The sequence below is a fragment of the Astatotilapia calliptera genome, chromosome 8 (genome assembly GCF_964374335.1).
Source record: "Astatotilapia calliptera chromosome 8, fAstCal68.1, whole genome shotgun sequence".
NCBI classification, from domain to species: Eukaryota; Metazoa; Chordata; class Actinopteri; order Cichliformes; family Cichlidae; genus Astatotilapia; species Astatotilapia calliptera.
The window spans coordinates 7,087,242-7,114,179 of NC_137429.1; the positions used below are offsets into that span (position 1 = coordinate 7,087,242).

The 26,938-nt window shown below is 41.3% G+C and overlaps 2 protein-coding genes across 5 annotated transcripts; one reads left to right on the forward strand and one right to left on the reverse strand.

Annotated features, from left to right (window-relative positions):
• On the forward strand, nucleotides 1–22,206 carry LOC113028168 (neurabin-2). Of its 3 annotated transcripts, none has more exons than XM_080305393.1 (11): nucleotides 1–347; nucleotides 1,139–2,685; nucleotides 12,510–12,642; nucleotides 14,488–14,608; nucleotides 14,825–14,929; nucleotides 17,079–17,211; nucleotides 18,726–18,878; nucleotides 18,994–19,047; nucleotides 19,195–19,424; nucleotides 19,509–19,605; nucleotides 20,724–22,206. In XM_080305393.1, the coding sequence occupies exons 2-11, from the start codon at nucleotides 1,252–1,254 to the stop codon at nucleotides 20,772–20,774; spliced, it is 2,511 nt and encodes an 836-aa protein (XP_080161519.1). In that variant the 5' UTR covers nucleotides 1–347; nucleotides 1,139–1,251; the 3' UTR covers nucleotides 20,775–22,206. The 3 variants fall into 3 exon arrangements, with proteins under 3 accessions (XP_080161519.1, XP_026034000.1, XP_080161518.1); XM_026178215.2 differs by lacking the exon at nucleotides 1–347 and adding an exon at nucleotides 422–891; XM_080305392.1 differs by lacking the exon at nucleotides 1–347 and having other exon boundaries at nucleotides 947–2,685.
• LOC113028169 (histone-lysine N-methyltransferase PRDM9-like) lies at nucleotides 22,204–26,925 on the reverse strand. Of its 2 annotated transcripts, none has more exons than XM_026178216.2 (7): nucleotides 26,768–26,925; nucleotides 26,348–26,463; nucleotides 26,174–26,257; nucleotides 25,093–25,370; nucleotides 24,920–24,987; nucleotides 24,595–24,785; nucleotides 22,204–24,440 (listed from the first exon to the last, which is right to left on the reverse strand). In XM_026178216.2, exons 2-7 carry the CDS (start codon nucleotides 26,442–26,444, stop codon nucleotides 22,453–22,455), a joined length of 2,706 nt encoding a protein of 901 aa, XP_026034001.2. In that variant the 5' UTR covers nucleotides 26,445–26,463; nucleotides 26,768–26,925; the 3' UTR covers nucleotides 22,204–22,452. The 2 variants fall into 2 exon arrangements, with proteins under 2 accessions (XP_026034001.2, XP_026034002.2); XM_026178217.2 differs by having other exon boundaries at nucleotides 26,348–26,516; nucleotides 26,768–26,924.
• Between the last annotated feature and the right edge of the window lie 13 nt (nucleotides 26,926–26,938).

Here is a 26,938-nt window from a genome sequence, read left to right on the forward strand (position 1 = left end):
TCTTGCCTATGTATTGAGGCAGCTGCATGAATGGGTCGGCCTTGCAGATAAAACAAAACAAGCCCCAAACGACTTTTGAAACCGAGACTACGTGGGCAAGTTCAAAGCCTTCAAAAAAAAAAAAAAAGAAAAAAAAGAAAAAGGAAATGCTTTGTCTACGCTCGGTAATAACGTTTAAAATATCTATCGGCGCAGATGTAGAATGCAGGAAGCAGCAATGTGTCCTGCAAATAACGGATGTGTTATTGGCCAAGGAGATTTGACGTGAGTGAGGTGTCACTGGGTCCTATCGCTGGTTGAACGAAAAAGACCGCGACTTCAGTTTTATTATTTTTCGTAACGAAACGGTAAGTATCCATATTTTATACTTTACAGATACATTTATTTAGTGTAAAAAGCTGCCTCTGGACTGCTTTATTAGGGATTTCCTTTTAGTGGAGGGGGAGGGGTTTAAAAAATACGGAAAAAAAAACATTCGGGGCGTCCGTCTTTTTTGTATAGTGTGCCACCACAGCCTCATTAGGTTAAAAAGAAATCATAATTTTTTTAAAATATATTTTTTAAAATTATATGTTATGTTTTTTTCTTCCTCTTCCTTAGAGTAGCATTGCGTATCGCTTCTTCCTTGGAATGACTGCTTTTTTGTAGCGGGAATGAAAACCACACCACTCACTGTAACATAGTAGCTACAATTAATGCACCTCCGCCAAATATTGTAAATGAAGATCGTATTCGTTTAATGGTCAAAGAATTAGGAGCAGACGGGCACTATGACCCATGCATTCCCCCCTCCATGCAGCAGCAGCAGTCTGCCGCTACCAGAGGACCAGAAATCTGCAGCTCACAGAATGAAGAGATCAAAATGATGCTGCCTCTAAAAAGGGATTAAACGTAAGCAATCTGTCGTCAGCTGCGGTAAATCCGCGGCTCATTACTCTTCTGTTTTTCTGTGCAAACATTTTCAGTAACTAATGCAATTATCTGAGAAGGTCAGGCTCGCATTGTTGTAACTGCAAACGAGCTATTGACAGATGCATCGCGCTCACTTTCTCCGCTGCACTAGACGAGAATTGCAGCGGATGCAGGCAGGCCTTTAATGCGATCTGTTGTTTTTGTTTCTCTCCATCTGCCGGTCTAGTCTGGGCGCCACCTCGCTGGGATCGGCTGCTGGTGGATAATACAGATTTGCCACCGGGAGTTGAGAAAGGAGACATGCCGTCGTTGAGCATCAGTTGCGACGCTTGACTGACCATGATGAAGACCGAATCCACATCCAAGAGCACCGGCTCTGGCTCCACGCTCAGGAGCCCATCCCCGCACAGGAACGCGTACGAGGCGGGGATGCAGGCCCTGAAGCCCGTTAAAGACAATGCTGCAAATGGGGACATGCAGGAGGGCCCCCGAGGGCGCAGGTACGGCTCTAATGTGCACCGTATCAAGAACATGTTCCAGCAGATGCAGACCACATCCCCGGCCGACGCAGAGGGTGAGGACAACGCCAGGATCGCCGACAAATCGGTGCGCCTTTCCCTGCCCAGAGCCGGTAGCCTGAACGAGAACGTGGATCACAGCGCGCTGCTGAAGCTCGGATCCACCGTGTCCGAGCGCGTCAGCAAGTTCGACACAAAACCGGAGAATGGGCACCAGCGGGCCTCCTCGCCCAGCTACTCCAAGCTACAGGAGACCCGCCGCATCTTTGAGGAGAAGCAGCAGCAGGAGAAACTGCAGCAGGAGAAGCTGCAACAGGAGAAACTGCAGCAGGAGAAGCTGCAGCAGGAAAAACTGCAGCAGGAGAAGCTGGCTACAACCAGGGTGTTATTGAAGGCAGATAAGGCCTCGAGCTTTCAGGATGGCAGGTTGGATATGGTGGCCCGTTTTAATGGCAGCACAGAGTCCCTGGACAGCCTGGACACTAGTGAAGCAGTGTCCCCTACAGTCAGCCAGCTCAGTGCTGTGTTTGAACGGGCAGCCGAGCTCCGGAACAACCTCCACCGTCTCTCCTCTACACCACCACTCCCTTCCAGAGGGGTCAGCACCAAGGTAGGCGTGTTGAATTCCAAGATAATCACAAAGAGGGTCAGTGCCTTTGCATCAGGCAACCAAGGGGATGAGATAAGCATTCAGAAGGGACAGGAGACACCTCCAAGGGGCTCCAGAGGAAGGGTGACTCCTCCATCTGAAAGCGTTAATGGTGGCCAGTGTGCCCCAACTACTGAACTTTACAGTAATGTAGGAGAGCCGAATGAACAGAGAGAAAAGACCGTTTCAGATGCAGGTGTCGAGGCCAAAGTTGATGTTAAACCTGAGGAACACTCTGGGACCAGCGAGCCCAGCAGCACAATACTGCAAGGTGACATCCACATGTCGGTGCAGAATGGAGAAACTGCCTCAGAGAAGCGAAGCTCTCCAAAAAGTGCCGACATGGTCAGGCAGGATGGGGACAAAAATACAGAGGAGGAGGAAGACAGGACTCTCAGAGAAGAACAGTCGGGCCGGGACTCTGTGGATATCAGTACCTACAGTGCGGTGGGGGAGGACTTTGAAGGAAGCCAGAAGGATGAGGAGGAAGACGAGGGCGATGACCGCTATGAGCCAGAGTCCAGCTGTGTGGAGATTTCAGGGCTGCCTGTGGAAGAGGATCCACCCCCTTCAAGAAAGATTCGCTTCAGCACAGAGTCCATCCAGGTGAGGAAATGTGAAGTGTAAAAACACCCTGAATTAACAGAAAGAACTGTAGCTAGAACACGGAGGTGTTTGCTGTCACATTGTACCCCCGAACCTTGTTTATTAATCAGGCTTGTGTGCTGATTTCTGAATTGTAACTATGTTGTGGTGTGGGATTTTCTTTTCATCCTGTGTCTTTAGAGGCTTGTTGAACTTGACCTTAAAGCTTATCTGCTGTGTTACAGTCATAGCCAGTGCCGCTGTCAGCTTTTTTAATGAACTCGCTCAGCCTCTGCCAGTGTCACACCAGTGCTGACATTTTGATTTTAGCCTGTTTCAACACAGGGCTTTGCACACTACTAACACCCTCCTCCCCAGCAGCCAGTTGCTAATGGATGGGCCTGCATTCCTACTGTGCAGCTGACACGGGCCCCAAAAGTGCCTCAACTGAAATGCAGCAGGAGCTGCTTTTGTAAATAATTGCCTTTTTTTTTGGGGGGGGTAAAACAGACCTGGCAGGCCTGGATAATTATCCCCATTTTTAGAGAAGTGGATATTGTACTGTGGAAAATGAAAGGTCATCGGATGCTGTATTTGTGATTGTGTGTGAGATAAAGACAGAGGAAGTGAGAAAAAAAGAGCACTGTAATCTCTTCTTGGACCGGTGCAATGAGAGAATAGGACAGACGAGAAGGAGGAGGAGGACGAGTTGATTTGAAGTGTCTCTCGTTGTCTGGGGGCGGTGTAATGATCCGGAGAGGAGCATCAGACTCTCTCCAGTTCAGTGTTGCTGCTTTGCTCTGCCTTGAGGTCCAAGGCATACAGCAACTCTGCAAGCTAAAGTGGGCCCTGACACTTTGTGTCACACACATTACTTCTCACAGAAAGGCTCTCCTGTACCATTTCATAGCTTGTCAAGTCCAAATTTTCTCTTATCGCTGCACATTGTCCAGAACCATCCAGTTTCTGCACCCTGACATTTGAATATTATAGTTTAAAAACCAACCTGACATAGATACTAACAACATATACATCAAATATTGGAATTAATGAAAGACTGCTAAGGACTGCACATATATGTGTTGGATCAATGCAGATATTTCTAAGCTAAATAAGCTAAAGAAAACAAACTGAGAAAATAAGCTTTTGGGATTATAATGACAAATATTGACAATATAAAATTAAAAAGTGTACAATTAAAGGCCACCAGTGGTGCTCTGGAAGCTTTGTTTTTGCACCTGCTTTCTACCTTCACAAGCTCATACGAGTGACATTATTAAATATATCCAGTGGTTTCAAACCATTTCATCGAGAAACAGTTGTTCGTGGTAATGAACCCAAAACTGTAGCAATCTGTCAGATAACGGAAGAGAAGATTACTGAAGAATATAAACAACACAAGTTATGGAATATACTTGAAAAAAAAAATCAGCTCTGCAGATGTTTGTCAGGCCTCAAGGATGCACACAATGCACTGTGATCCAGTGAGAAAGACTCAGTGAAGCATAATTCTGTGTGTAATGCAGTGTTTTATGCACATTCCAAACATTTGGAGAACGTCTTTTCATGTACGGTAACTGACACAAGTGTGAAATCTGATTGTCTACGAATTACTAGTTATTCTGTTAAAGGTGAAATTAGGCCTAACATTTTAATGGTAGAAAACAAGCTTTCGTTTATAATGTTAGAGCCCTGATCTGGTTTGTTAATCTTCCAGCACTAAAGATTCTTTTCCAAGGACATATCCACCCACCTTGGAATGGTCAGAGTCAGACACACTGATTAGACTGGCTGATTTGAAACAGTGCACATTCAAAAAGAAGAACCAATCAAAAACAATGCTCAAACTTTGAGAGGAATGGAGCCTGTCTGGAGAGACAGTGCTTTATTAGCTATGTTATCCTAGATGGCATTGCACTGGATTTGCTGACTGGCTTTTTCTGGACATATGTCAAAAGAAGGAATTAATGCACTGAGAATAAAGTGCAAAGCAGTAAAGAATAATGATATATTCTACATGTGGAGTAAGCCTTCTTGTGTAAAGAATATAACCCTTAGTAATAATGGACAATTTGATTGGTAACTGTAATTTCATTACATATTGTAACCAATCACAGTAACATTAATTGAGACATTAAATTACATAGTTACTCCCGAACAGCAATTATACCAATAGTGATGTGTGATTATGTGTCACTATTAAGCTCTAATATATTGAGCAAATGCCTAGAAATCAGCTTTGTCCCATAAATCACATACAAGTCATTTGTGGGCTTGCTGTGCCTGTCATGCAAGTGCAATAGAGAAGAAAACACACTTTCAACATTATTTTATCCTCATGAGATCAAGCGTGGTTACCAGGAGGAGGCATTATCTACGGTGTGATAAAAGCTGTAAGTCACGACTTTGATAAAGAGGAGAATTTCGTTGTGACCCTGCAGCGGTCAGTGAAGAAAAAAAACCTCCTACTGAGTCCTTTCACACTGTATCAGTGTGGCCTTTGTTATGGAGATTGATGCAGGGGTGGATGAGAGTAAGGGGGATGCGAGGTCAAATGGGAGGGGCGTTATTATGCAGCTCAAATGTCATGCGAGTGCATAACAGCCAGCTCTTAAGTCACACTGTCACTTAGTTTCACTGCCAAACAGGAAGTGCTCATTTTTAGCGCATATTTCTCGTCTGAGCAACAGTGCAGCTTTTGGTCACAATTAAGTCTTGTTGTGGTGACAGCGGTTGGACGTCTGCATGCATGCCTTTCTCTGTCTCCGATTCATACTGATTGTTCCCCTCCATCTGTCTGTCTTTCTGTCCGTGTCCTCTCAAAGTGGCAAAAATAGCAGATCTGCTTCGGGTAGAGTTCACACTGCATTCTTTGTTTGCTCCTCCTCACACTCTTTCTCCTGCTCCTTCTTTTCTCCCTTTCGCTCTTTGTCACCAGTCTGCTGCTGCTAGTAAAAATAGCAGCATTGTTATCATCACAGACCTGCCTCGCTTTTCAGGGCCGCCTCTTTTGTCGAACACAGGAAGCTGCTTCTCATGTCTTATTTATTTCTTTAGCTTGTTTGTTTTGACTCAATTCTATATTACTCGGTGTATTTAGCCTGACCACTTAGCCCCCTAGCTTGTTGTGATTTTTAATTATTTATCCCACTGTGCAGGGGGAGCTTTTTGCCCCTCAAAAAAGAGAGAGATAATCTCCACTAGATTTGGGCTGTGTCTCCTCCAATCCAGGAATAAGCAGATTTATTTGCCACCTTGCTTACCCCTCACCTCACCTACTCCTAAACATTTTGTCCTTCTGCACCACCAACCTGGACTCTTTCTTCTAGGTCTCTGCCTACGCTCCTCAGTCTCACCAGCCTGCTCAGAGAACACCTATGATTTTCTTTCACACTGTGTTATTAACACAAACGATGACTGTACTTATAAGGTAATAAACAGAGGGTGTTGAATTTTGACAAACATAGAAGGAGGTGTTGCTGCTTTAAAGTGTCTGCCACAAAACACAAAATACAGACTACCCTAAATGCACCACAGAGATCATCCAATAAGGGAACTGCCCATGAAGAGGTAACCATATGTTAAGGTATCCTCAAACTGTCTATCACTTTGACTCAGCAGGCCTGCAGTATTTCATACAGTGCATTACTCACAGCCAGGAGGAGTGGAAGACCAGACAGATTATCAGCAAGGTCAGACTGCCCCACTTCTCGGCCCTGCACTGGTTGGTGGTGGGCTGCAAGCATTTATGTGATGTGCCCACTCGTTCAGGTTACTGCGACAAGCCACATTATGCAACGTCTCGCTCATGATGTCTGAAACTGTTTTGTCTTGTCCCGCCTGCCATCATCTTGTCCAAAAAATGACAGGCGTTGGTTACAGTGACATGTGAGGTGCCAACCGTGCTGTATGGATGGCTGAACATGTATATTTGTCTTTCTCAGGCTTTACTGGTCCTGTAGTTAGGATGATTGTTATTTTATGTTTTTATTAATACCAGAAAATATAGAATGGAAGAATGGAAACGGTTTTCCTCCTTGAGTAATGGTGCTGCTAGTTAATATGCTTTTAAAAGAGGTTTTTTTTCACAATTCCTTGACTGGTTAAGTGAGAAAAGGAAGGCTGGAAAAAAGACATGCTGTGGAAGAGAGCCAGCGATTAATAACAAGTAATAATTAAATGCAGAGAGATCTATTAATACACAGTGAGTGAAAAAGGCGACTGAAGAACAAATACTCAATGCATCATGGGAATCCCCCAGCAGCCTACACCTATCGCAGCATAACTAAGGGAGGATTCAGTGTCACCTGATCTGGCTAAACTATATGCTTTAGCAAAAAGGGAAAAAAACCCAAACTAAGTCTGTATGTAAAAAAGAGCCATAGGGATACAAAAGAAAATGTCATAACAAATGTAATCAGTATGATATGGTAACATAATAAAACATATACCCAACATAAACACAACATAATAAAATATATATAGTTACAGAGTTTAGTTGTTGTATCCTTCTGTATAGTGTAATGCCATTCAGCCCTCTGTGCTGACCTTGTTTTCATATTGCCGTGCCTCTCTCCAGCGTTAGCGCTAAGCCTAAACATGACTGCTGACCAAAAATTGTTCTGCCAAAATAGATGGGCTTTGGTGCCATGCAAACATTACTATGACGAGCTGACCATATCCATTTTATTGGCAAGAGAAGACTGGTCAAACGTGATCGCTGCCAGAGCCACATCCTTATTTTCTGTCTGCATGGTGCACATCTGGCATGTGGATTAACCCCCAATTTTAGTAGGATTTAGAAGCAATTACCTGCCACTTGTTTAACCTATGTTAGTTTAGATAGTGGCGTCATTAATCTTTAGGAGGAAAAGTGTAACATACGCTTAATTTTGACAGCTTTATTAAGCATGGATTAATTACTGCGCACATATTCATATACAGGGAAAATTGAGGCATTCATATATCAGTGCATGGTAATGAACTTTTGCATTTAGCTAGAAATTGAGAAAACTGTACGTCGCACATGCAAAGCCTAGTATGAGCAAAAAAATGCTGGAAAGCTTTTTTTTTGTTTTTTTTGCTGAATGCAACGAGAGTGGAAACACTCTTTTAGGAAAAACCAGTGGCACCACCTACACACATCCTATTCGCTCCATCCAAAATTAGAACAGTTTTTGGAGTCAAGAGGGAAAGAAACAGCAGTTGACGTGCTGCTGTGGGCAGTGGGGGTGGTGGGGTGTGGGTTACGGGCTTGCTAGTTAACACAACAGCGTTATCCAATCACACTGTAGCCAGAGGGGCATCAAGATGCAACCACACTGGAGCAGAGCAGAGGCATGGCGTGGCAGCTGTATCATTTTGCCATTTCGGTGTCACGACAACAGCGTTGTAAAATGGTTGTCGTCACTTACTGGCTGCTTTTTAATACCCTTTACAATCCCAAATAGGTGCTCTGTATAGACACAAACACAATCTCTAAGCTGGTGAGTGGCTGTAGTTTTCTGCCCATGGAGCTTTTGTAGGACATCCGAGGCGGCTGGTAGCAGAGGGAGGGAGGAAGGGAGTTTCCTGGCCATCTGTTAGCTCCTCTGACCTACTATCTGCCACAACTGGAACAGCGTCCTTCTCTACCACACCCCCCCTCCCACCACACTGCCTTTAATCCCAATGTTTGTCTTCCCAAGATAGCCACCTCACTGTTCGTAGAGTTCATCTACAACTCTGCGTGCTTAGGTAAAGCGAGGTCAGAGGTTGTATCGTGGAGAATCTCAATTAATCTGTCTGTAAGGAGGGAGATAGACTTCCTGCTGGAAGCGAGAGGTAATTCTGTCAGTCAAGGATGATACTGTAGCTTGACTTATAGCATGGCCAGTTTCTCCAATAGCTGCAACGCACAGCACAACTACAGTGGTGATCATTTATTACAATTGCAGTAAAATAGAGTCGCTCAGTCTTCTGTCTTTGATGTTTTGCAGTATCATGGGTGTAAATTGAGGGCTTCACAGACCATCAGCTGTGACCTATTGATCTTTAAACTCAAGGGGTGATGCAGTGCCACGTGAAAGTGTCACACTGGTGCTCAGAGGTCTCTGTTGTTGTTTTACACTCTGTTACTTGCAAATAGTGTATTTTTTTGGCCGCTTAATCCACATTCTGTTAATCCGTCTAAATACAAAGGTAACCTAAATCAGAAGTCATCTGACTTAAGTTCTTCTCCCATGCTAACTATTGTGAGTTTAAATCTGATGGGATTCACAGAGTAAAGTGTAACAGCAGTGTATCTAATGGTTTTAGAACTGCTGAACCTAATTAGTCTTTACTCCATTCCTTTTTTGATTGAGTGTTTTATTTACAAAATAGTGTAAAACACAGCAATTTGTCTACTTTGGAAGTTGGACCCACTAAATAATGAGCATTTATGGATATTTATAGGTTTTGTGGTCAGTTAAATGAAAAGCCCAGGACAATGGGAACTATGCTTATTTGCTTTTTTTTCTTTTCTTTTCTGAGTGTTACATGAGAAGATTGGTAGATTGATACCGTTCATGCCTGCAGGGTCAGTATGAAGCCACAGCCAAGAGTTGGTTAGCTTAGCATAAATGTAAATGGTAGAAAAGAGAAAGAAAAAACTATCTGGGGTACCGTCTGCAGCTGCTCAAGAAGCAGTTTTTAAAAATATTCATGTGTTACTACTTTATTATGGGGCCATAATTGTGGTTTCTAGTTTTTGTGTTCAAGTAAGCAAACCTGCTGCTGGTCATAACTTTATATTCAGTACCCAGATGTCACAATGTTTTTCCAAAAATACTAAAACAAGTGGCAACCTCCATGAAAAATGCAACTACTGTGGAACTGAGTAATCATAAGATGGCCGGTTGAGGCTCACTGTAAAACTGAGTCAATCCCAATAAAGTGCAATGTTAAAATGGCTAGTTTCAGCTATAAAAGTAACATCTTTACAGCCTGGTACCAAAACAAGTCCCTCACAACAAATATTGTCACTTCCACCTTAAAAAACAAAAAAACAAAACAAAACAAAAATCACAATTACTGTATCCATCTTTTATAGACAGTATTTGTACTGAACTAATTCTTCCTTGAGAAACTAATAGAATAATTGACACTAACTGAACTCTAAAGCAAATTGTAATTTTTATGCCATAATTAGCCCCCCCCCCCCCCCCCCCCCCCCGAAAAAAAAAAAAAATCAAAAGAAAAAATCATCCATGTCATTGCTTGCGTGATCTGACAGTGATGGGGAGAGATTTAACTCAAGGCGATTACATTTTAAACTCTATTGTTATGGGTAAGGACAGCCCAAAAGTAGGAGCAGAAGCTTGTACAGTGCTCAATGATGTAAGAGAATACAATGATACTGAATAAATTTAAGAGAGGAGGGGCTGGTTACATTTCAAAGGAGCTGTCAGAAAACTGACAGGCTCTTTACTGTGGGGTTGCCACGGAGACGGGGCCCCATACTGTAGGACTGAAGAGCAGCACGGAAGCTACGAGATGCTACTTCTGTAACACAGATGGACAAGCTAAACAGGCCGGCGACATGCAAGAGTTGCATTGAATAAAGCAAACCAAGGCTTGAGGAAACAGTGTGAAAGTGTTGCAGAAGAGGGAACAAAGATTGTGGAGAGAAAAGTTGATAAAATAAATCAAAGAATGTGTAAAAGGAGAAGGTCCAGCACTGAATTAGTGTAGCCAGCGGAGCATGCAAGGTGGTGCATACATAATCACCCTGGAAGACTGAAAGTGAGGCTTTTAAAGATTGGGCTCTCTCTTTCTCCCTGTGTGTGTGTGTTTGTGTCTATGTGAGGCCTGTGAGCAGCAGCTGCAGAAGGCCTCCATTAGCATGCTGGGGGTGGTTATGTAAACTGTCATGCTGTTAGACCAGAGTGAATGTGGGAAGTTGAGCCCTGAAAACAGAGGCCCCTGTCTTCATAAGAGCAACTTCAGTGGTTGTGATTGATTTTTATTTATTTATTTTCTCATTAGTCTGTTTGATACAGATGACTGCTGTGAAACAATACAGCTCGGACTAAATGCTGTGGCTGTCTCAGTTGAAAATGTCAATACATTTGAATTGCATTATGTCCGCATTAACAATGTTGGTCAGTTATTATCGAACCATGAAGCCATCTTGTCTGTCTCAGCTACTTACGCATCCAAAACCTCTAAGTAGTGATCTTAAGCTTTTTTCAATCCATTAAATTGCTGTCCTCAATGGAATGATGGAAATCAGTGAAGGTGATTTAGAAAGAGTCATTTCTCTGAATAGATCATATTAATTTTAACTTGTGTTAGCTTAAGCTGGATTTTCTAAAGAAATCAAACAGAAATATTATATATAAGCTTACTGACCACTGTGTGTGTGTCTAACTTTAGCTCAGTGCCATGTGGACATGGTTTAGAGCTCCAAATAAGTATCAGAGTGAGAAAGAAAGGTGATTTAAGTGGCTATGAACGCGGCATAGTAGTCAGCTGGTGGTGGTGGAACATAAAGCTGTTAGAAAGGAATTTGAGCACCGGTGCAAGAAATGTGGGGGAGAAAAAAAATAATACTCAGATTAGAGTCAGTTTCCTGTGAGTAATGGTCCTGTTTCCTCCAGTACTTCCTCTCTTGCCTTTCTGTGACTCTGTAAGTCATCTTCCACAAAGCATGTGTAACTGATATTAACTGAACCGTTCAGTAGTTTGAATTTAAGTATCTGTAGTCACGTCATTCTGCAATCTGCCCACTCTTTTACCTGTTAATACACAAATGCAATAAAAAGTAAAAAAAAAAACCCAAAACGAATCACTGCTCCTCAGGGTGCACAGGAAGTGATTCTGGTGACAGCAGCAGTTACTATATTTGGAGTATGTGCAGGAAGAGTGATAAGACACAATGGCTCCAAGGAAAAGAAAGACTTGTCTAGAAAGAAAGGATATCTATCTATCTCTCTATATCACAGAGGCCAGTTATAAGGAGGTTTATTAGGCAACAATGACAGTGGCGTGAAGCGTGGATATGGCTGTGCGATAAAACCAAAATCTCATATCCCGATATAAGACATTTATCGTCCTGACAAGGATATAAATCACAAAAATGTAATATTTTCTGTAAATTCTGTGAATCTCAGGCATCTCGACTTGCGTGAAGTTTTTCCAGTTGGGCGTCCTTTACCTGTGTTTTAACCATGCATGAAACTATACATTTTTAGACATAAGTTCTTTCAAAGTTTGAGCCTAATGTTTATTTTTAGCACCTGACGGCTCTTTTTTGCTTCTCATCCGTAAACTCTCTGCATATTCTTTCCCGTGATTCAGTTTATTTTGAAAAGTCTCAACAGGATCTTGAGCTTTATTGTGAAAGGCTTACGTGGAAAACAAACAAGCGGACTGCAGTTTTGTTGCTAACGACAACACGTAAAAACTGGCACTTGTCCATCCATAGTGTGGTTATTTTAAATATAAGAGAAAGATAGAACTTTAAGAAATTTATATAGCTACTACAGTGACCATCAAAACGATGAAAAAATATTGCTGTAAACAAACGACAGCATAATAGGAAAGATAGACGTTTTTATATCGTCATTCGATATATATCGTTATATCGAACAGGCCTAAGCGTGGATTTAATTTTTGCCAAGAAAACAAATAATTTGCCATAATTTTGAACATTTTCTTTTCAAAACAAAAAATCCCAAAACAACTGTGACTCACAAATGTCCCGTTTCAACAACAAACAAATTCTGAACAGGAATAGATGCTAGCAAAAATCTGCTCCGCCTTGCAGAGACTTGATGTAAGTGTGATTCTCAGTCTGATCTTGTCCCTGTCTCATCCTACAGGTGTTTGCCACCTATTCCAACGAGGACTATGACAGACGCAATGAAGATGTGGATCCAATGGCAGCGTCTGCTGAGTATGAGCTGGAGAAAAGAGTGGAGAGGCTGGACCTATTCCCTGTGGAGCTGGAGAAAGGTATCAGAACTAAACCCTGTTTTTTTTCTAACCAGTCGAGTATTTATACAAATTCTTTCTGTAAAATCTGCACTTTACTTCAGGCATATAAATAATTCTAAGCATTTACTGTACTTTGACTTGCCTGAGGCTTCTTTGCACCTTGCTAAGAAAGAGAATACAAAAAACCCACAAATGTAAGGTTCTGTATTTGAATGATCAAGCTCCCATTTGGCTCCCATCTCCGAAGCAATTAAAAAAAGTCCTGCTTTAAAAGACCTGCAGGGTTCACCAGCTGCCTTCTGCTCTCCCCAATGACTTACAGATTTGCAGTATCCATGTAACATCATAGTGCATTTCTATGTGTGTAGAAGACTTGTGTATAGGGCAGATTACGTGGGTTACCATATGTAGCAGTGTTCTTTATAGGTGTTGCGGTGTGCACGCTCTACATTAATTAGATCATGATAGAATAGAAGCTGAAATAAAAAAGAAACAGTGCTTGAAAAAAAGAATACGCTAAATCAGCACATAACGCCTCTGGGAGGAATCTAGGTGTTATATTGATTATCATCTAACTTTGACGTCACAGACGTCAACAAAACTAATGTTTTATTTTTTCAAGATCACATGAAGGTCAGAGCTTTTTTTTTTTTTTGTCCTCAAGGTACAAAGAAACTTATGCACTAAAACTCAGTTGTAGTTTGCACAGAATGCTGATGTCAGGTTGAAAATCCCCAAATTCAACAGACGAAAAAGCTTATGATGCGTCATCGTGACATAGATTGGGCTTTCTTTAGAAATCTTAAATCCCAACTATGTGGTAACACAAACAAACAAACAACAACTAATCTTTTTAACCTCTCACATATCAAGAAACTACAGTTACAGTTTTTAGTGTACCTTCCTTGTTGTTCCTGCATTCATTCTGACTTTCAGTTACATATTTCTACTCTTGAACTCTATTAGAGTGCATTTGCGTGACTCATCGTTACCATTATCTATCTCATATTAGCCCTTGGTGCATCCCCTCAGTCAATCCTCAGTCTCAAACGAGCCATTCTGGTTTCCTATCCCCTCACTTTGCACAAACAGAAGGTTTGAACAGAAGGCACCTGTAATATGTGTTCGCTTTTTTCTGACTTATAATCCAACACTTTAAGCTGATATTTATTTTTTACAATATTGGTTTATTATATATTATGGTAAGCAAGTCATTTTAAGGTACCCTGTGGAGCGTGCTGGTAAACTTTGCTGGTAACCATACATGGTTTCTATATGATTAAAGCTGGCGCAAATGTTGGGGGAAGCAAATGTATAGCCTTGAGGACACGAGTTGTGTTAAACTTAATTTAAACTTTACTTAAAATTAAGCGAATATAATTAATAAAAAACTACAGTGCACCTTTGAGTGGGTTTAAATTATAGAGGATAGCAAACAAAGGTTCACTAACTAATTTATTAGCGCACAGCTGAAGAATTATTAAAATTTAGCCTCTTCTACAACCACTGAAAGCAGCTATATTTCTTTTTGCTATGCCATAATAACACATTCATAGACTGTACATTAAAACATGGACATAGCCACACTGACTTCAAGCGCTGGGTCATGAATTCCTGTTTTAAAAGATCGATTTGAGCATTGTGACTGTTGCTATCCCGTCGTTCTGAAGTCAGAAGTGAAGAGAGGTGGAATGTTATGTTGTTAGCTAATGTTAGCTATCTTGTGGCCATTCAGACAACTGCAGGTTCTGTTACTTTTGTGTTGGCTGCATTTTCAGTCCCAAAGGTTGCCTCTTCAACAACAAGTCTGTTACAGACAGATTACAATACCAGTTTGGTAACAGCAAGCCTGATTTCTTTCAGACGGTGACGGCCTGGGCATCAGTATTATTGGGATGGGTGCAGGGGCTGACATGGGCCTGGAGAAACTGGGCATCTTTGTGAAGACTGTCACAGAAGGAGGAGCAGCACACAGGGATGGCAGGTATGTTTCTTCGTACTTTAAATATTCCTGATATGATTAAAAAAATGTACTGCAGAACTGAAACATCGCAGGTCAGAAATTAAGGGAAGTTGAACAGGCCTTTGTTTTGTAAATCAAATGTCACCTTGAGGTTATCTTAGTAGTTGTAGTGTTAGTTCCAGGAGTGGATTCCTTATTGTTCCTCTAAATTCTAAGCCTTTAAACTGTCTGCTTCAGGATCCAGGTGAACGATCTGATTGTGGAGGTGGATGGGACCAGTTTGGTGGGAGTCACCCAAAGCTTTGCCGCCTCTGTACTCAGGAACACCTCAGGAACCGTTAAGTAAGTCTCTCTGACTAACCAATTTGCTTTGAATCACTTTTACATCACAAAACAAACCTTTTTTCTTTTTTGTAGACAAGTAGAAGTTGAAGTAGAAATGCTAGTTTGCTATCAATTTCAGTTTTACTGATATATCTCGACAATTTTATGGATTTTGTTAAGACTTTCACAAAAGGATCCATTATAGTGTCTTCGGGTGTCCCCTGAATCTTCCCTTTTAGCACCATTTTAAGTAAAAAAAAAAAACTGGTGCAGTCAAACTATGATGCACAACTTTTTGCATCAGCCTACTCTGGTTTATTGTCTATTCTAGTACAAATGGGACCATCATTTACAAAATAGGACAGCATACTTTATTGAATACAACTTAGAACTGCAGCATATATGTACCAGAAATGTTATATTGAGGTCATAAAAGGAAGTGCAATGTGCTATCTTTTTCTAGTGGCAGCTAATGGAGTTGCCCCCTACTGGCCATTATAAAGAAAGCAGGGGCAGGGTATTTCCTTATTGGCTTTTTTTGACTCATTTGCAATGTACTTGACCTGGAAGTTGGAGACACATACTTGGTACTGAGTTGAATGCATTCTGGTAATAAAGTTGCTCCCTAGCAAGATAGATCCATTCATGCATCACTGTCAAAACAGTGCATTGCATGTTTTTTTTGCCCCTTAAAACCACAGATGAGGAATATTCACAGAGTACTGGGTTATTTAATGAGTCACAAATACATATCAGCAGTAGTACAGTTTTACTGCGGTTTACGTGCATTACCACCACCTTGAATCATTAGGTCGGCGTTCTTAAATTTCCAAGTTGGAAGTGTGAAAATTCTGACTAGGAACTCAGATATTCCAACTGCAAATGTAACGCACTGAAAGCTCCTGAACATCAGACTGTTGTCAGTAAATTGACTTTCTAATGTTAGTATTTAAAGTACTTCCATACTTTTAAAGTAATATAGATTTAAAGTACATTAAACTACTTTAATTTGTGGTCTTTGTTAAATGGTCTTGTATTTTTGTAGCTACTATTTTGTGGTTTTCTAAATGCCTTAGCAGTGACCAGGATATGTGTTTTCATTGCTAGTTGCCCTGACATTAAGCATTCTTCCTGAAGGAGATGATTTCCTTTTGATATTTACCCACAGCACATTTTTTCACACAAAGCTTACTTCTACCACATCCTGCCCATTCACTTCACCAGACTTTAGATTTATATCGCCAGTCTCCCAGGGTCGTGATTATACCCTTTAGTATTGAAAAGCTCCTTTTAGAGACATTCGGTATAAAGTCCAAAGGTTCCACATCAGAGCCACTGAAAACAGTTATCAGGAACCAAAACACTTTGTATCAAAAGTATAATTTCAAAATGCCAAGGGTCTATTTGTAGCCTTTGCGCTTTGGATTTTTGGTATGGCTCACTGTTCCCGTGTGCTTCTTTTGTCATCCATGCTCATTCATAATTCAGGGTTTAGTGGTCTGCGCTGTTGGGATAATTGCTAGTGTTGTGTGACTTGTGAAGATCAGAGACCTCCATAGATAGCTCATACATTATAGATCTGCTGCAGTGATGGCGAAGGGCAATAGAGCTCCGACCTATTCATAAAACAAACGTCACGCAGACAAATAGATTGGGACAGGAAGTGTGTTTATGAGCATTTAATTACCTCTCAGTGCTGCAGAAATTGAAAGGCTACAGTGGCTGGCTTAACAACCATCTGTGGCTTTGTCATGATTCGCTGTCCTTTACCCAGTTTACCATTTGTGAGCGTCAATCAAGAGAAAATATAGTGTCTGTAATGATCTGTACAATGTGCTAAAAGAGAGGACGAATTGAGGGTTTGATTCGTGCACCCAAGAGGGTAACTATGTAGAGAAGATCTTTGTTAGAGTGTAAACAGGAAGCCATTTTCTGTTATCAGAGAGCCAGCGCATTCCAGCTACATTAATACATTATGCTATACTAACTGAAGAATGAAAACATTCACTGCCTAAAGAGCCGGTGTTTGTGCTCCTCAGTGTTCAGAACAAAGAAGAGGCCAACATGTATTATTTAGCATATACATACAGCATCACAGCATATATATATGGTTTTGTCATAGTTTTCTGTTCCTGGCTGAGGTGGAATAATATATGCCTAAATGCAGGTTTGTGATTGGACGAGAGAAGCCGGGTGAACAGAGCGAAGTGGCCCAGCTCATCCAGCAGACCTTGGAGCAAGAGCGCTGGCAGAGGGAAATGATGGAGCAGCGCTACAACCAGTACATGGATGAACAAGAGGTTAGAGGGCAATAAGATTACTGAGGTTACTAATGAAGCGTCTAAAGACAAAACACGTTGATTATCATCTCTGTAAGTCTGTGAGGAAGGGGGCACATTTCTTCCCACAGATAATCCCTCAGTTGTTTTCATGATGGTGGTGAAGACTGTTATCTAACTCATGATTCCCCAATCCCCTCTTAGTTAAAATCAGGTGAAAGCATATGATTCACATCCTTTTTATACTCATCAGTCCATTCAGTGATCCTTCCTGCGCTCTAGGTGGTGGACTTTGTAAGCGAGCATGCCCATCAGGGTAGTAGTGTTATATCACCGGATAAAGGCGATCACTCAGAACAACTTTGAATTGATTTGTAGGGATTCCTTCCTCTTAAGTGGCCAAGTGAACCAAAACCATGCCAGGAAACTGTCTCCCCCCCACAGCGTAACAAAGCTACCACATCCCATCACTGTAGGGATCAAAGCATAAAAACTTTGCTTGCGCCTGGTTTATCATTCTTTAACTGGTGATGGAGCAACATCTGCACATGCACAGTAGAGAAGTGAGGGTGAAGTGCTTACTAATCCAGCTTCACCCCTCCCCTCTGCACAAATACAAAAAAATGGGACATAAGATATTATTTAACCACTGCAGATGACGCACAGTCCCACACAAGCTGAGCTAACAGAGCAAAGACATCAGTAAACAGCCTCACAGTTAAGCACAAAGTGCTACCTTAAAATCCTCACTTAGCCCTCTAGGATATTGGTTTCCCTGTAGGATTAAAAAATATGTGATTATTTTTATGAACAGTGAAAAAGAAAAAGCCACACTGTGATATCCAGTGTATTATAAACATGATCAGAAAATATGCTCCGCTCAGGGTTGTGACTAAGCAGAGGGACTTTTTTGTGCCCTTTAGTTTGTCAATGATGCCTCAGATTGTTTCGCTTTTCATTCACATACACGGAACAGGCTCAGGAACTGTCTATGGTTTCATTAGAATAACAGAGAGGAAGTTCCTCCATTCATGGACAGTAAGAAGATTAGGTGTGGAGTTGCGTAATGAAAAGTACAGGCGCCTGCTTGAGTTGTGCACCATCTAGTGTCTATTTGGCGTCACAGCACAAGAGGACGACACCATCAAGACACTCATCAACACTCTACCTTCTTGTTTCCTTTAGCATTATGTCCAAAAATTAATTAAACAAATTTAAAGAAATATATTTGGTTTTCTCCAGGAATTGCATAAATTGAAAACCCTCCTGGAAACCAATATGTGCAAAAACTATATTTTAGCATTGGAAACATTGACAGATTCAAATTTTGTTTTCTCTGTGTAAATCGTATCACTTGAAAGAGTTTGTTTACCTGCAAAGGAGAAGGACAACAAACTTTAATCTCACTCACTCTCCAGCTATACATGCACTTTCATCTATATATATAAAATATAAGTCATAAGCTCTCCTTTTTTTTTTTCTTTTCTTGATTTTTGCCTATGAACGGGGTCCTAACCTTGACCATATCCCTGCAGGGTGGGGAATACGGCACAGATGAGGAAGAGGATGATGATGAGGAAGCTAGTCCACCGTATCCCACTGCGATCGAGGTGTTTGACTTGGCGGAGAACGAGGACATGTCGCCTCTGGAGACAGACCCTGAGAAGCTGGCCCATAAATACAAAGAGGTGAGCCATGAATGTCGTAATTACAACATTTCTTCTTTAATCAAAACTTTTTTCACTAATGCACCTTATATTTAGAGATGTGTTTAGAATAGTAACACTGGGATTTTTTTTATAGCTCCAAATAAAACACGCTGTCACCCAGGCTGAGATCCAGCAACTGAAAAGAAAGGTAATTTAAAGTGAATATTATCATGATATTTTATGTAATGGTTCTATTAAGAATAAGCAAAAGAGCATTTCTTATCTTTAGAGTCAGAGGAGTGTGTCCGTTTACATCATCATGTGATTGAAATGAATGAATCACGCTTTCTTCCAGCTGCACCACGCAGAGCAGGAGAAGCAGCGCTGGCGTATGGACAAGGCCCAGCTGGAGCAAACCCTGCAGGAGAACAAGGAGCGAATGGAGAAGCTGGAGGGCTATTGGATGGAGGCTCAGAGCCTGTGCCAGGCAGTGGATGAGCACCTGAAGGAGACGCAGGCCCAGTATCAGGCCCTGGAGCGCAAATACAGCAAAGCCAAACGTCTGATCAAGGAGTATCAACAAAAGTAAGACCGTTTAACTACATGTACAAAAGCCCGAGAGAGTTGTGAGATCAGAGTGCCAATGCTGTTATCCTCTTCCTTTAACAGGGAGATTGAGTATCTGAAGAAGGAGACCCAGCGCTGTGCACAAGTAGGGGCTGAGGCCAACCTTCTGAAAGAGGAGTCAGGGCAACTCCAAGAACAGGTATACGAGGTGCCTCAAGGCAGTGTGTGCACATTTAATCTTTACATCTAGCAATTAATATAATATTCACACAACAACTGTGTGCTGGTAGGTTTGCAGAGCATTTTGTAAAGTGTTCAAGAGTAAACACCACTTTGCTTGATCCAGACCAAATCTGATCTTGAAACTTCTATTAATCAGAATTGCTTGTGGTTTCAAGAAAATCTTGAAACCACAAAAATGTCTTGGGGAACTTGGAGAAAGTGTGATGAAGTTGAAAGAGTTTATGTATGTTATCATTGAGCTGCTGTGTGGTTGCATTACTAGGAAAGTGCATGTCAGGTTACGGTGTAGGATTTCAAAAAGGTTTGAAGCAGAAGTATAATGCAACGGAAAACCTTGTTGCTGATTTAGAGGTTAAGGTTGATTTTATTGCATTAAAAACCCAACATCCCATACAGAGCTTCTCTTCGGTCTAGTTTATCCTCCTGCCTCCCTCCAGCAATTTAAAACTTGCACTAGATTCATTCATAAGCAAGACCTCCTTCTGATTTTCCAATATTGAAATGTTGATATTTGCTTGTAAAAATGGCTGTAAAAAAACTGTTTTCTACTATTAAGGGAGGAGTCTTTGTACCTTTTATAGTGCTGTCATTTAGCTTTTAATGCTGTCGTTATTTTGCTTAGGATTAAAACCGTTGATGGAAAGAAGCTTTTGCTAAAGTTTATCTGTAGTTCCTATTTTTTCCCTGCTTGTTAGTAGAAAACAGAATACATGAGTGTAAATGAGAGGGAGATGGGTGTAACAATGAAGCAGCAAGCCATAGAGATATTGTTCCTGTGTGCCTCTTGACAAAGCATGCTGAACATGGAGCTGCCAAGCAGGAGGATAAAAAGAAGACCATAGAGGAGGTTCATGGATGTAGTGAAGGAGGACATTCAGAGGGTTGGTGTGACAAAGCAGGAAGCTAAGGATAGGATGCTATGGAAGAAGATGATCTGCTGTGGAGATCAATGGACCAACTGAAAGCAGAAATGCACAGCAGAACACATCATCTCCAAAAAATACAAAAACAGTACGAGTCACATTCCAGCAGCGCTTCATTGTTTTAAGTGCATTTTCCTCTCTTCTCTTTTAGGTGGCTGATCTGGAGTGCCGAGTGGAGGAGCTGAAATCTGAACCATTATAAAAGCCTTTTCTAATAAATATAGAACTTCACCCGACAAAGGAGTGTTTTAAGTACTTGCAACGAACTGCAGGGTATCTCGTGTGTCCAACTTGAGCTTAATTTGTGGTCGCATACTGTATGTGCCCTCAGGCTTTGTATTTCACCCACTTAACCCTTTTAACCATGTTTTTCTGTTGGCATTTATGGGAAGAAGAGCAGTTTTATCATCACAAACGGACTCCGTAGATGTACTGTTCCTTTTTCATTTTCAGACTTCAGTATTTTCTCCCTTAATTTGTGATTCTTGTGAAAGCCCAGGCTGTTGCTTTTCAATTGCCAAAACAAAACAAAAATCCTTTCTTTCTTTCGCTTAGTTTTGTGACATTTTTTTCTGAGTTTGTACAGATGTGATACTGTGTGGTTTAACAATCAGTTTGGTTTGTAAAAAATTTTAATGTGCATAACATTTAACATAATATAAACTAATGAGAGTCGAGGGTCGTATATTTTGCGTGGCAAAGATGTGTAAATTGGATGGAGACCGCACTGAAGACGACAACACATGGTGCTTCACTGGATTGGAGTAATAAACGGGAACAAGTCTGACGTGTCTTTGAAACTGTACAGTATCCCAACCTTCGTAGGGGTCTCGTCACATAACCTTTAGAACCAACTGCTGCCTACCTTTCAGACGTGTTTGTGTATTTTTTACACATTAGGACTCGCGAACAAGCGACTAATCCTCTGGTTTCAACCCCTCACTTCTATCAAAAAGAAAAAAAAAATAGAAAAAAGGAAAAAAATGGACCACGGAAACAAGCCTCCACAACTGCTGTGCCACAAACAATGGATATCTCTTCCCTCCCCTTCAAATGGATGTTGTCATGGACTTGTAGAACTGGAATTAGTTAGGACTACTGATGTAAGAAACATTACTGGACTGGGAAGTTAAAGAAGCCGTTACCAGCAGCAAAGTTTTAGATTTAAGGAGCTCCTCTCTAACCAGCAGCTGCACTTGACACCGCTGTGTGTAGCACATGGAAAACACTGCCAGGTTTCTACCTGTTTCAGTTTACGCACAGTTTAAATGAAACTGAGTTTTACTTGTGTCAACTGTCATACCAGTATGTTTGTATAGTTCAGGTCAGACTGAAATATTTTAATTTTACTTAATATTTATAATATAGTCAAGTTGGAAATATGAGCTAACAAAGGACAAATAGTGACAAAAGCAATGCAAAAATTAATGTCCAATAAACAAAGTTATACTGTGTCATGTAAAAAAAACAAGAAAAGACAAAAAAAGTAGTAGATCTGACTACAAAAACAAATTTAAGACTACTTAATTGAAGAAAAAAAACAGGCATGGTTATGAGTATTTTCATAATATTAAGGCTTGTACAGTGCACATGCTTTGCATTGTATGTTTTGTGGAATAAATGGTCAACAGTGATGGTTACGTTGGTTGTTTATTTTTTAGTGCAGTTTGACACTCAAAGACAAGTATTTGTTGGTGTTTTTCCTTTTTTAACTAAAAAAAAAAAAAATAACTAAATGCTTTACAAGAAAAATAAAAGAATGTTATGTACAGGACATTCAATAAGTCATCAAGTACACAAGCGGGAAAGTGCAATTTAGTTCACATTTAAGCTCCTGTATTTCATTTTAATTTAAAGTCTTCAAAAAAAATGCGATTAGACTAAATGTGCATCTTCTGATGGTGCCTCCTGAGATGATAGTTTCGGGAAAAGCTCTTCCCGCACTGAGTGCATTTGAACATTCTCTGTCCCAAGTGAAGCATCTGGTGAGCTTTGAGACTCTGCGGTCGGCTGAAGCTTTTGCTGCATTCGGGGCAGCTGTACGGTCTCACCCCCGTGTGCTTTCTCTCGTGTCTCTTCAGATCTCCCGACTGCCGAAAGCTCTCCCCGCAGTGGGTGCACAGGTAGGGCTTCTCCCCGGTGTGAGTCCTGAGATGTACGTTGAGCTGACCGACGTACGAGAAGCTTTTGCTGCAGTGAGGGCAGCTGTACGGCTTCTCGCCCGTGTGGATGCGCTGGTGCTGTTTCAGACCGTAGTGGTTTGTGAAGCCCTTTCCGCAGTCGTTACACAAGTACAAAACCTTCACTTGCCTGAAGCATGTGTGAGATTTGAAAGCTTTGGCAGTCATACAGTTCATGCCACAGTGAGGACACGTATATTCTTTTTCCCCCTCTTGTTCCTCCAGCTGATCCGTTAGGCTGTCCGACTCGCAGTGTGAAAGATACTCGACGGGATGGTGCCTTTTAATGTGTTTAATAAGATAGCTCTTCATGGTGAAAGAGAACTGACAGAAGGAGCATGGGAAGAGCTCAGACGTGCAGTGATACTTCATACAAGCGTTACTCTTCTGATGCTGTTTAAGGTTACTAGGTGTAGTGAAGACCTTACCGCAGCGATCGCAGCTGTAAGATTTGGCCTCTACATGTACCATCTGCTCGTGCCTTTTCAGGAAACCAGACTTATTAAAGGTTGCTCCACACTGGCCACATCTGTGCTGCCTCAAAGTGCATTTATGTGCTTTGAGGTCATCTGGGTTTCCATATGTTTGTTTACAGCGATTGCAGCTGAACCATTTGTATTTTTTTAACTTCCCATTTCGGACAGAAGCCGCCTCTGGTTCAGCAGAGCTCCTCGCAGGCTGAGCAGGACTGGTAGCTCTTCGTTTAGGCGCAATGAGCTTAGTTATGGCAGAAACTCTGAATCTAGCTCCAAATCTCTGAGGCCTCTGAGAGGGAGGATTCTGGACCGATTCAACGCTTTCACCGTCAGGCATTACATCGTCTTCGTTATTTTCAGCTGTGCTCTCATCAGAGTGATGTTCATTTATGTGCTGCTGAAGGTCATCCACTGAGGAAAACGCCAGTGAACATTCGCCACAGCTGAAGGGCAATATGTTGGAGTCCTCTGGATCCTCATTTGTTTTTGTTTTACTCTGTTTCTGGTGACGCTGCAGGTGTCTGGTCAGGTCATTGTACTGACCGAAGCATTTCTGACAAACAGCGCAGACGTACGGACGTATCCTCTCATGGACAGTCACCTTATGCTTTTTGAGGGATGATTCCTTTGTGAAACTCTTACCACAATCTAAACAGTTTGACTGGAGTGTTTCTGACTCACCTGCACAAGACTCAGGAGCCTCAGTTGTATCCATAGCTTCTTGTTGGTTCTCATTTTCATTCATTTTTTCAGATACAACTGAATCTCCTGCCTTTAAAAGTTCTGACTCTGGCGTTACACTCTCTTTGTTGCTGAGGACTTGCTTCTGATTGGAAGCTTTTCCTACAGCCTGCTTCCTATGAACTAACTGATGTCTGATTAAGCCAGATGCCTGGCTAAAGCTTCGCCTGCAACATGGGCAGCAATAGGGGCGTTTGTTGGAGTGAACACAAAGCTTGTGCCTCCTAAGATGAGGTATTTGCTTGAATGTCTTTCCGCAATCGTCACATGTTTTAGATTCAAGAGGATCAACAGACAGTACCACCAGTGATCCTGCAGCACTGGAGGCATTATTTTCTCCATCAGCTACTTCAGCACTTTCAGGCTGCGTGTGAAAGTATTCTGTGTGTCGCTGGAGGAAGGCTTTGGTGGTGAAAGACAACTGACAGTGGGCGCACAGGAAGATCTGAGTTGTACCGGATACAGTACTCTCTGCATTTTAGGAGAAAAAGGCGAAAACATCAACAAAAAAACAAACAAACTATAAATCAAATTTTTAAATAACACAGTCAGGAAAATTTTACATGACTATGGCTCTTACAACGATCACTTTTATGGACTATTGAGACTAGCAAAGTCAGGGTACCTGTTGCATTCAACTTCAAATACCACATCTGGGCCCAAGGATCACTAAAGTGGGCATGAAGTTTGCTGCTGGGCCACACCAAGAGCTCATCTCCAGTATTTATGGTGCGACAGCAGTGAAAGAGGATGCTACCTTTGTACTGGACTGCCAACAGATTTGCCTCATCTCTATGACGGGCATGGTTGACATACCTGTGTCAGGAGGGAGGGAAAAAAAAGCATTTTCTAATAATGTACAAGCTGTACAAACTGTGATTTATTTTATAGAATATAATTAAAAATTAATTTTGTAATTCAACAGGAAACAACAGAAAAGAATTCAATACCTCATCCAGTTTGAGTATGATTCTTTGGCAGCATCAATGTAGTCATAGTCATCCTTATCTTTGTAAATCTGCAGTAAATTGGAATATTGTCACAAAATACACACAAAGAACAAAATATGCATCAAGAGGTTTAAACTTGTTTTATTGTTTGGGTTTAATACATCCCAGCTCACCTCCCATGAGAAGTCACTTGCCATGGCAATCTCCCTTGTTGTCACTTCCCCCTCAAATGGTCCAAAATGCATTCCAGGAGACACTGCAGGCCCATAATTTAGGACCCCAATCCCTGCACTGGGAATACTAGATCTGCCTATCATCAGGCCAAAAGGCAGAGTCAGGAGGGCCCTCTGCATGACGCCCATGTTTGTTGGAAAATCGAGAATAAAAGATGGGCCATTAATGTTGTCAGGATCACTCTGGTCCTGGAAGAGAGTCAGGCACTCCTCGCAATCTATAAAAATGTAAAAACAAGGGAAAAAAAACGGAAAAAAGCTCATCTGGGGTAATTTTTACTGGACATACCACAGTGACAAATTATCAGTCAAATATTGTCATTATTATTATTAAATATTAGTAAATCTTTGAATGAATGTGTATACACTGCAAATATTTGTGTAGGTTAGGTCCTCATGGGGAAGACCACTGCTAAGTCATCCATCTAACACATTCTACAGTTCAGCTCTAGTTTACAAATGACAAAAATGTGTGGCTCAGAAAGACATGTACTGATCTACAGGTGTGTCCCTATTAAAATCTAAAGAAGATATAACCAGACAGAGAGGTAGGGTTAATGGGATAGAAAACTGAAATGTGTAAGTTTAAAGACTACTGAATAAGACCATAGCAAAACACTTTGACTTTCATTTAAGCGTATTATATTTACTTAGCAATGGTCCTGGAGTTGTGGTCAGAAGTTTTGACACACTTATCACGGGCCTGAATGTCAAGTTAATTTTTGACTTTTAACATTTCTTTGAATTATTCGATTTCCAGGGTGAAATGATTGTACAGCATACATCTTTAAAAAACAAGAATTGGGCGCACAAGTTTATTTTGGATTTTCTCTAATCCACAAAGGGTTAAAAGTATACATACAGGTTCAAATAAATCCCTACCCCCATTTGGTTAAATGCCCTGTAACATGCTCGGCCAGTCTCTTTTGGTAGCGATGGACAGGCTTGTGACATATTTCTGGCTGGATATTAGTTGTACCTAAACTGCAATAGCAAAAGAGTAAACATGGGGTTTGCTTACAAAAGCCATCGTCACCATCTGGGTTTTCTCCCTGCCCCACAGCGTCCAGTAACTTCTGTATTGGCGTGTCTGCTGGCTCTAAAACTGGCATCACAAGAGGAACAAAGAAACTATTTTAAAGGCTATATTACAGCACTGAATGTCAACGTTATTTGTAATGTCATTATAGTGTACCTGCAGGGGGGTTGTTTTCAATGGGAATGCACTCCTCAGTTACAACCACCTCCTCGGTTGTCTCAACCCACTCCACGCTGCTGCTTCTGTCCGTCATGAGTAAAAACTGTGGATAGCTGGTGGGAATGATCAGTCTTTACGGCAGTTGCATACACAGGATGCATGCACACTGTCAAAAACATAGTAACATGAAGCTACAGCTAGCATTAGCTAACATTATCTCAGCACGTTAAACCTCTTTAGCCTTTAACATTACAGCTATAATACTAACACAGACAAAAAAAAGGACCAGTGGCAAAGGTACTATCAAATCAGTCTCCGATAGCTAATAACGAAAATGTGGCTATCACAGCACAAAACATGACAAATGGCATTAATGCATGTGTAGTTAATAATATATAAAGAATAGAACTTTTGTACCAAGCTGACGTTCAACGGCTATATTTCTGGAGTTGTTTCGTAACTACCGTCCAAAACACGAAAGATTAAGCTGTTAGCGCATGACGCTTCACTAGAAACCACAACTAAAGTATCCGAACCCTAAGATACGGTCCCCCGGAAGAAAATAGAGCACACTTTCAGAATAAGAGT